Source organism: Podarcis cretensis (assembly GCF_951804945.1).
Source record: "Podarcis cretensis genome assembly, chromosome: 5".
In the NCBI taxonomy this organism is placed as follows: Eukaryota; Metazoa; Chordata; class Lepidosauria; order Squamata; family Lacertidae; genus Podarcis; species Podarcis cretensis.
Genome location: NC_137174.1, coordinates 92,019,351 through 92,030,120, shown reverse-complemented (window position 1 = coordinate 92,030,120; position 10,770 = coordinate 92,019,351). Strand labels below are relative to the sequence as shown.

The 10,770-nt window shown below is 42.8% G+C and overlaps 1 protein-coding gene across 4 annotated transcripts in view; it reads left to right on the top strand.

Annotated features, from left to right (window-relative positions):
• Window positions 1-6,242: 6,242 nt before the first annotated feature.
• The window catches only part of PEX5L (peroxisomal biogenesis factor 5 like), a 192,532-nt gene continuing 188,004 nt past the window's right edge, over window positions 6,243-10,770 (top strand). For all 4 annotated transcript variants that reach the window (XM_079977930.1, XM_079977928.1, XM_079977927.1 and 1 more), the window contains exon 1: window positions 6,243-6,856. In XM_079977930.1, coding sequence (XP_079834056.1) covers window positions 6,836-6,856 — 21 coding nt within the window. In that variant the 5' untranslated portion in view covers window positions 6,243-6,835. The remainder of the gene's footprint in view (window positions 6,857-10,770) is intronic.

Sequence of the window (10,770 nt, the reverse complement as noted above, 5' to 3'; positions counted from 1 at the left end):
TTTTTAAGAAATTGTATGCACAAGGGCCAATTAATGAACAAGAAATAGAAGAATTCATCAGAAAATACGGCTTACCAAAAATTCCAGAACAAAGTAAAAGGATCTTAAATGAGGAAATAACAGAACAAGAAATAGAGGGTGCCATCCAAAATATGAAATTGGGAAAATCACCAGGACCAGACGGCCTTACGGCTAAATACTACAAAATGCTGAAAGAATGGTTGATACAACCATTGAAGGAAGTTTGCAATGAAATTCTGAAGGGGAAAAAGGCACCTGAATCGTGGAAAGAGGCTTTCATCTCACTTATACCGAAGACAGAAACTGAGAAGAACCAGGTTAGAAACTACCGCCCTATATCTTTACTCAATGTGGATTACAAAATTTTTGCAGACATTTTGGCAAAAAGATTGAAAAGAGTGTTGATAGAGGAGATTCATAAGGACCAAACAGGCTTTCTCCCAGGGAGATATATGTCAGACAATGTGAGGAACATTATAGACATTTTGGAGTTGCTAGATGTTGACATTAACAGGAAAGCAGTTCTGATTTTTGTGGACGCGGAGAAAGCCTTTGACAATATCTGCTGGACTTTTATGAAAAAGAATCTCCAAGGGATGGGGGTAGGCCAAGGTTTTGAAAACGGTATAGGTGCAATATATTCCCAACAAAAGGCCAAGTTAATTGTAAACAATGTGGTTACAGAAGAAATACCCATAGAAAAAGGTACACGGCAGGGATGCCCAATATCCCCTTTGCTTTTTATATCAGTCCTGGAGGTTTTGTTAAACATGATTAGAAAGGACCAGTTGGTTAAAGGAGTTCAGGTCGGAGTTAGACATTACAAGTTAAGAGCATTTGCAGATGATCTAGTATTGACCTTGCAACAGCCAGACACTAGTACTAAAAGAGTATTAGAACTAATTGAAAGCTGAAGGAAGCTGAAGGAAGTCTCGAAAGGGATGTATATGTAAGAATGTTAATGGGCAAATCAAAGTTTATGTATTTTTATTTATTTATGTCTTCTCTTTTGTCTTCTTTAAATTTTCTTATGTCTTTTTTAATCTTTGTATACTGACTTTTTTGTATACTGACTTTTTATATATATATATATATATGTGTTAGTTTTTATTTTCTTTTGTGGAATTAATTAATAAAAAGAATGATGGAAAAAATAGAACTAATTGAAATATTTGGTCGAGTAGCAGGTTTTAAATTGAACAAACAAAAAACGAAAGTGTTGGAAAAAAATTTAACAATGGAAGAAAGAGAGAGTTTTCAGAATGAAACAGGCCTGGAAATAACAAAAAGGGTAAAATACCTGGGGTTAAACTTAACATCCAAGAATGTGAATTTATTTAAGGATAATTATGAAAAAAGTTGGGCAGAGGTAAAGAAGGATCTGGAAATATGGTCAAGGTTGAAACTTTCCTTGTTAGGCCGAATTGCTACTATTAAGATGAATGTATTGCCTAGAATGCTGTTTTTATTCCAGACGTTGCAGATTTTGGACAAGATGGACTGTTTCAAGAAGTGGCAGAAAGACATATCAAAATTTGTCTGGCAGGGCAAAAAGCCCAGAATTAAATTTAAGATTTTAACTGATGCAAAGGATAGAGGGGGGTTTGCCCTGCCGGACTTAAGACTTTATTATGAATCGGCAGCTTTCTGCTGGTTGAAACACTGGCTACTTCTTGAGAACACTGACATTTTGGACCTGGAAGGGTACGACAATAGCTTTGGTTGGCATGCATACTTATGGTATGACAAGGTAAAGGTGTATAAAAGTTTTAAAAACCATATTGTGAGGAAAGCATTGTATAATGTTTGGATTAGATATAAAGATCTGCTGGAAAGTAAAACCCCTAGGTGGGTGTCACCAATGGAAGCTAGGGAAGTAAAAAAGCTTAATATGGACTCTAAATGGCCAAAATATCATGAAATTTTAGAATATGATGGTGAAAGGGTGAAACTTCAGAGTTATGAGAAACTAAAGCCTAAGGTTCGAGATTGGTTGCATTACCATCAGATAAATGAGACATTTAAACAGGACAGAAAAATAGGATTTCAGAAAGAGAAGTCAAAACTAGAAACAGAACTGTTGGAACCCAATACTAAGAACTTATCAAAAATGTATAACTTGCTGTTGAAATGGAATACACAGGATGAAACGGTGAAATCAGCAATGATTAAATGGGCACAAGATATTGGTCATGATATTATGTTTGCTGACTGGGAACAGTTATGGACCACCGGTATTAAATTTACTGCATGTAATGCTTTAAAAGAAAATATTATGAAAATGATCTATCGGTGGTACATGACCGCAGTCAAGCTTGCAAAAATTTACCACTTGCCTAATAATAACTGTTGGAAATGTAATGAGACTGAAGGCACTTTCTACCACCTTTGGTGGACCTGCCCAAAGGTTAAAGCTTTCTGGGAAATGATCTATAATGAAATTAAGAAGGTCCTTAAGTGGACTTTTCCTAAGAAACCAGAGGCTTTCCTTTTGGGCATGGTTGGCCAAGTGGTGTTAAGGAAGGACAGGATTTTCTTTATGTATGCCACTACAGCAGCAAGAATTCTACTGGCAAAGTATTGGAAGACGCAAGAACTACCTACTCTGGAAGAATGGCAAACAAAGGTGATTGACTTTATGGGACTGGCCGAGATGACGGGCAGAATCCGTGACCAGGGGAAAGAGACAGTGGAAGAGGACTGGAAGAAATTTAAAATATATCTTAAAAATAATTGTAAAATTGAGGAATGTTAAGATGTCAGGGGGTAAGAGGTAAAGAATTGCAGCAGTAATCAAAAAAACTAAAGGAATCTTTATGAAAGGGAATTAAGATAATGGACCTAAGGGTTGCCAAAGAACTATTAAACAAGGATGCAGGGATGGGGAGGTATGGGGAAGTCAAAAGAAAGAAGGGTATGAAATGATGAGATTGAAATTATACTGTTTTGTATTGTTTTTGTTATTTATCTGAAAAATGAATAAAAAATATTAATATATATATATATATATATGGGCTCCCCAGAGGCATCTAGTTGGTCACGGTGAGAATGGAATGCTGGACTGGATTGGCTCTTCCTATGTTCCTCATTCTGACCAATCAGGATTGTTGTGTTAGAGAACCCTTCAAATTGAGTCACTTATGTGATAGCTGGGGACTGTGACCAACACCCACATTATCGGGCGTAGGGACAGTGTCCCATATTTCTGCATTACATGTTTAGTTCCCGTGGGTACAGAACACCTGAGTAGGAATTGTTTCCCTGATATGTTAGTTTACTCCAGGTAGGGTGGGATGTTTTTTAAAGTAATAGAAAATATGACAGACACACACCCAGCCCACACAACTGAAGTGGTATATTCTAGCATTCTACCTCAGTCAGCATAATGTTGCGCCTTGGGAATGAGATGGTACAAGCCTGAGGTAGCATCATGGAATGTGCTACTGCATAGTACAAAGGGGTATCATTTTTTTTGCATTGTTCCCTTATTTAAAACCAAGTCAAACAGACACAATCCTCAAAACTCACCACAAGCAGAAAGCTAAAACATCGGGGTAGACTGGGCTAGGACCTGTCTTTCCAATTTGCAGGTCTTCTCCTTGTGAGGAGTTTCCATTATTTTGCTTACATGAGGGATAATTTACATGAGGTAGTGCAGTCCACTGTCCTTTCTTAGGATTTTGCCACCTTATTATGTACAGTGGTACCTCGCAAGACGAAATTAATTCGTTCTGCGAGTTTTTTTCGTCTTGTGAATTTTTTGTCTTGCAAAGCACGGATTTTGGAAAAGCTTCAAAAATCACCAAAGTCTTCAAAAACCTCAAAAAAGGCTACCACACCGCGTGCTATGAGTTGCTCCTCGAAGTCAAGTTGCAACTGCACCCCCTGAATGCACCCTGAGTATTAACGGTTTTAAGAAAAAGGAAACAAACTTGCAAGACGTTTTCGTCTTGCGAAGCAAACCCATAGGGAAATTCGTCTTGCGAAGCAACTCAAAAAACGAAAAACTCTTTCGTCTTGCGAGTTTTTCGTCTTACGAGGCATTCGTCTTGCGAGGTACTAATGTAGCTTGTGCAGACCATATGGGTGAGATACACATACCAACAATTCCAGCATTGTATTCCCCACTGCCTTCTCTCTCTCTCTCTCTCTCTCTCTCTCTCTCTCTCTGTGTGTGTGTGTGTGCGCGCAGAAGTGGGTACATCCACCATTCTTAGTAACTGGTTTACTGAGAATTATTTGTCTACTAAGGCAATCCAGTCTGATGCCTTCTTTGGTAGGTCCAGTGGCTGCTGAGCTAGCAACTCTGCAGTGCTATTGAATGTTCGTGCATTTATTTCTTTCTCAGAGAAACCAGACCAGAGATTGCTCATTTTTCTTTGCATATGCGAATCTAATTTGGGGTATAGGAATCTAAAATGGCCAGCTGCCGAACGCTGACTCATATTCTCCACCTCCCCATCCGTCCCAATGCTACACTTGCCAGTTTGCAACACACCTTTTTTTTTTTTTTAATTTGGAAGTTTAGTTAATACAAACATTTCAGAAACTGCAATTAAAAGGCGGCAGACTCCACATGCTATGTAGAGTGACACTTCTTTTGAAAGGCTTGGGTGATATCTAAGCTCAGAGCTCTGTATGCCATTTCACAGAAAGTTGCGGCGGCAGAAAGTGCGGGGGGGGGGGGGGAGGAAGAGAGAAGCGAAGAAAGGGAAATTTGTCACAGATCCCAGCTTTGTGAGAATCAGTTTCAATTATTATTTTTTAAAGCAAGTTTCTAGCCTTTATGATTGAAAGCTTGAGGGCAATGCATTAGCTCAGTGTTTCCCAAACTTGGGCCTCCAGCTATTTTTGAACTACAGTTCCCATCATCCCTAATAGCTTCAGCCACAACATCAAGGACTTGTTCATCTACACATCTTCCAATGTGATACATGCTATACCCTACTGCTTTCTACAGGTTTTTGCAGGCCACAGGTCAGTCTCCTTGCAAAGGAATATTTGTTTTTATCTATTTATTTATTTAATTATTTTTATACTGCCCTCTCACAATATATCAAAGCAGTGCACAGCATTTTTTTTTTAAAAAAACCCCCAACATTAAAAGCAGTACAGAATCAGGCACTGATTTGACATCAGAAATGGCAACATTCCAAAACCACAAGAGGAACACAAACTCCCCCGGGACTTTCTACTGCTGACCTGAATGTTGCCCTTCTCCAATAAGTTTTCAAATGGAAACTCCACCCTAGCGCTGCTGAATGATAACTATCCATAAATTTGATTCTATCTGTTTAGGTTTGAATTGTGATAATGGTTTCCTGCCCGATTACAACACTTGGCTCACCCAACAGTGTTGGGATGACTATGTATGGAGGAAGCACAGAGGAGTTTCAGGAAAAGCCAGCTGTTGGGGTTTGCACACAGCTCAAGCATTGATTCTGGTCAGTCATATATATAGTATAGTGCAAGGACCAACATCGCAAATGATGCCCTTAATTAGAGCTGTTTGGTCATGTCCTTAACTTCTTTGCTTGCAGCAATGCCCTCAGAAGAATTTTCCTGGCCCGACCAAAATTATAGCCTCTTGAAAGGTGCAAACTGGAAAACCCTCCGTTTCACCTAGGAAAGCTATTTTGCACGTGCTCAGGAACACTTTGCCTTAAAGTTCTTTCAAGATTTCTCGGGTAAGGCCAGGAACTCTGCACAAGCTCAGATTAGGTCAGTCCTGCGTTTGTCAACAAAAGAAGGCCTACGGATCTGCATTGGCTACTCCATACAAGAGGCGTTTGGGGCGTCCGGCGTGCCCTCTGCAAGCACGCAGAGCCGAAGAGCTAGGAGCGCGTGGGCTCCCAATGTCACTCTTGCCCTCCCGTAGAAACAGGTTTATTCTTAGTAATATTATATATAAAGAGCAGTGGAAGCAGCCAGACTCAGTCAGCTTGGCTTAAGCCCGGAAGAGGGATCCTGCGGGCTGGAACAAACAACAGAGGGAGAGACAGAGAGGGAAACAAGGCTTGCCTAACGGCAATGCCCGCTGCACCTTGCAGGCTTTGCAGTCAGGCAGTGGCCGAGCGCGCGCTGGTATTTCGAACGATCCCCGGATGGCGCGCGCTCCGCTCTTTGCAGAGGGAGGGAGGGAAGGAAGGAAGGAGGGAGGGAGGGAAGGAAGGAAGGAGGGAGGGAGGGAAGGAGGGAGAGGGAGGAGGGGGAAGCTCCTTCTCCGTCCAGCAGCAGCAGCAGCAGCAAGAGGAGGGAGGAGGAGGGGTCGCTTTTGGAGAGGAAGCGAAATGAAGGAGCCAAGCAGGAAGCCCAAAAGAGTTCGCCTGAAAAAAGAGACCAGCAGAGTTATAAAGGCAGCGGAGGCGGCCAGAGTTTGCTTGCAGTCCTCCCCGGGTTTTGCCTTGCAAAAATAAGAACAGTCACAGCAGCAGCAGCAGCAACAGCAGCAGCAACAGAGCCCTCCTGCATCCCCTCCCCTCTTTGCCTGGCTGCCTGCTTCCTCTTCCAGCACCCCGGGGGAGAAGGACAGCTCCCTTTGCCCGTTGGCACACTCTGCGCGCGAGAAATCCCCGGCGAGCCGCCTTGAAGGGGAAGGAGGAGGCGGCGGAGGTCACCGGCGAGCAACAGACGCGGCGAGCTTGCCGGGCACCTAACTCAGCCCTTGCAGGCGCCCGAGACTCCCGCTTCCTCCAGAGCTCCGCTCTCACCTTGTACCTGCTTGCAGTTGCCTAGTCGGGGAAGACGACCCCCTCCTCCCCCAGTCCCACAACCTGTCGGCCTCGGGGGTGGATCTTGAAGCAGGCAAAGCAGAATGTACCAGGGACACATGCAGGTAAGAGGCAGCAGGAAGAGAGCTTTGCAAAGGGTGGGAATCCAGGCTCCGGTTAAGTTTCTCTGGGGTGGTTTGGGGTGGGCAGGGGGACGCATCGCCTGCGCCTCGCGCAACAGGTGGACCGGGCTCTTGCCTCACTTCAGGAAAAGGAGGCCGGTGGCTAGAGGTTGCAGCAGGTGAACTTTGCAACTAACTTCGGGGTCTTGCCCTGGACGCCGGTTGGACAGGTGACCTTTACGCACCAGGTCAGCCCTTCCCGGGAAGACAAAACCATCTAGGAAAACAGCTAGTGGAAAGCCGACAACCGCCCCACTACCTCTCCTTTCCAGCGCCTGCTTTCAAGGCATCCTTGCATGTATGTCAGCTGAAGGGCAAACAATAAGAGGCGCTCTCCCTCTTTACTTTTTTTGTGTGGTGGTGGGCTTGGCTTTGCAAAACCTCGCGCGCAAACTCCGGCCCCTGTGCATGCTTTTTCCCTCTGCCCCTTTGTGGACGGAGGTGCTGCGCCCTCAGAAGCGCATCTGGTTTCCCGGCCGCTGTTTGGGGTGTGCTTGTTTTGTCTCTCTCACGCACACCGCCGAGCTCCTCTTCCTCTTCCGCCTCCTCTCCACGTTAAACGGGCGGCGCCTGATCTGGCCCAGCAAAAAGAGTGAATGAATGAATTTGGGGGCGGGGGGGGGGACGCGAGGGAGAGAGAAGCACAAAGGTTGGAATTTCAAACGCACGTCTTCCAGCATCTCTAGATAGAATCGCAGCCTCCGACTGCTATCGATCCATGTATATAGCCCTGAAAGCGGAGGATGCTGTTCTCCCTTAGTAGGCTAGCGATGGTGGCTTTAACCTTGACTCCTTCTCTTCTTCACGTGGTCCTTTTCCCTTAAAGAAAACAGGTCTTATTGTGGAGGGAGTGCTGAAATATTGAGCCCATTGCTTGGAGCCTCTTTTCCTTACATGCAACCAAATCTCATTTCTTGGTTAACCTCCCTCCCTTGCTCAACTCCCTCTTCCCAAAAGAAAACATCAGCAACAACCCACTTTTAAAATCACCTCTAGTATGTATCCAGATTGATATCTTAACATGCGTGAATAGGAAGGATAAGTAGAGAGCAGAGAGGGAAAATCCCTGCCTTTCCCCTTATTTTCGGTACTTCTGGCTGATTTCAGGGCTTGTTGATCAGCCTTTTGCCCACGTCAATGTCAACCACAGGAGTGCATATGTAATGTGACACATGAAAGTTAAATGAGCATCCTGACTCAGCACTTCTTGCTTTATAAAACTAGATGCTGTAAGAACTCTTCATGGTCACTGAATTGGCTCTGTAATTAGTATATATATATATAAAGACTGCACAGCTCAGCAATATTTAAGAGCTAGGGAAGGCTTGGATCAAGAAATTCATGCACAGTTTAATATTAAAGAGCACAAATAAATGTTGATTTCATTCTATACCTTAAATGAGGGGAAATGCACACTGCCCTGACCACTGAAATTGTTCCAGTTACAAATAGGTAGCCGTGTTGGTCTGCCATAGTCAAAAAAAAATTCCTTCCAGTAGCACCTTAAAGACCAACTAAGTTAGTTCTTGGTATGAGCTTTCGTGTGCATGCACACTTCTTCAGATACACACTGAAATTGTGTTACCCACCAATCTGTACCTCTTTAGACTGATCTACAAGATAGTTAAGGGTTAGTTTGTGGTTTTAAGGCTGCAGTTCAGTTCATGGAGTTACATGGAATAACTTGCAATAAAGTCAGTGCACAGGATCAGGTTGCAAACTAATTTATGTTAACTTCATTTCAACAGGAATAAAGGTATTTTCACTTAACTGGGCTTAAAGATTGGGTTCAGTGCCTAGCATTTGTGCATCTGCAAACTTTGTGCTGGCATAGTATGAACTCTACTGGAAACTGCACACTTCATATAAGTGCAGAAAGGAGGCGTTACGTTAATTAATAGTAACGTGCCCATTTGTTTAATCAAGAAAAGCTCGCTTAAAGCTTTCCTTTACGAGATTTGCATCTAGGTGTGCAGATCTGGAAATTGTTCAGGCTATAAACAGTTGGTAATGATAAGCTGTTTCAAGTCATAAAATATACTCCTAATATCAATAGGCATTTGTCTGGTATCTAGAATAGGCTCAGCAAACAAATGTCTAATTAAATGATTAGAAAAAGTTTGCTGGCCACTTGTCCTCTTTAGTTTTATATATTATGTATTTATGTAGACTTATAGGCAGTGAGCCTTGACTTGTTTATTTGAAAATGAAAAATATTTCTGAATAATTTTGTTCTGAGCAAATATGTTTAGAGTCCCAGCTTTAAGTACTTCCCTTTCTTATGGTTGACCCAGTGTAAAATGTTTTTTAAAAACCACAGCAGTTTCCCCATCCACCCACATATGTACATCATTTTTTTAATATAGAATTTCTCCTTTTTGTGATTAACACAGTGTGTTTGGGGGGGGGATAGGCATAGCTAATTAATCTATAATGTAATATTTGCTTGAAGGTTTCTTTTTCCATCATTTCCACCTTTTCCCATCATGTCCACCTGTGACGTTGACAGTAACAAATTTGTAAAGCCTTCCTCTGTTGTTATTATTTGCTGAGCTTTGTTAGCCAGCTACAGATTTTCTTTGAAAAGTTTATCCAGTTCCTCTTTTCACTTAATTCACAGTTATGTCTCCTGTTAGGAAAAATTAGTTGTGGACCTTCAGAACAAGAGGGTCCAAATCAAAGGAGGATTGGGAGTTGAGGGTTAAATGTTTGGCTCCAAAAGTCGTTCAGCAAAGGAATGGAGGAGAGCAGAGATGTTGTAGAAGATTTCAAGGAGGGTAAGATCAATTGGAATGCCTTGGGTATAAAACCTGATACATCTGAGCTTAACTTACAGTTCAATGGCCCGCTTTCTAAGCCTATCTTTTTGGTCATGTTGAAGCCAGCCAGATCAAATCGGCTTACATTGCCTTTTGGAGCTCTTAGGCTCTTTCATTAAAAAAAGTGTCCTGGTTTTGGAGAGAAAGGCAGCTCACAAGTTCCACAAGAGCAGTCGAGTTTTGTTTTGTGTTTGCTCTGATGCTCTAGGGTCAAATTGCATGTGATGCTGGATATCTGTAATTGGATCTCCTGGCGTTATTTTAAAAAACCCATAAACTTAAAAGGTGCTGTGGTGTGCCATCGGCTTGGGTTGGCTGTGCTCCCCTGCAAGCAGCTGTTATCCCCACTGGGATGGGAGGGGTATAGATAGATAGTTATAATGTACATAGGAAGCTGCTTTAACTTTAATAGTGCATCAAACTACAGTATTGGTCCATCTAGGTTCATGTTGTCTACACTGGCTGGCCAGAGACTGACCAGGATTTCAGGCAGAGCTCTTTCTCAGCCATAGCTGGAGATGCCTGGGACCTTCTGAATGTAAAGCAGATACTTCACCACTGTGGCCCATCCCTATCCCTTGTTATGGCGGTGGATGCATTAGCAGCTTTTGGCGGGAGGGATTTTGATTGGCAAAGCAGCATGGAAGAATAGAATCAAACACTCTCTTTCTGCTGTCCTGCAACAACTTACTCCTCTTTCCCCATTGGCTGCTTTTAAGCTTCCTGAAGGTGTTGGGAATGCTGATCATGGATTTCTTACCTTTTCCATGATCCACGTGTTGGGGCAGCTGTGAAACACGTCTGTGGGGCTACGAAGTTGCTCCAGAAGTTTTGTTGTTGCAGCAACTGATTGTGGTGTAGCGTGGGAAGCTGTTTTGGCGTTTACTATGAGCATTTATGCAATTGTATCTCAGCTTAATAAACCGAGATACAAAAGCCTGGCATGCAGCCCTTTTACTCCTCCCTTTGTGGCATGCCTCGATTAACCAAGAAATCTCTAACTAACCATAGTTTCCTGTGTCATCTGAACTAGGAAAC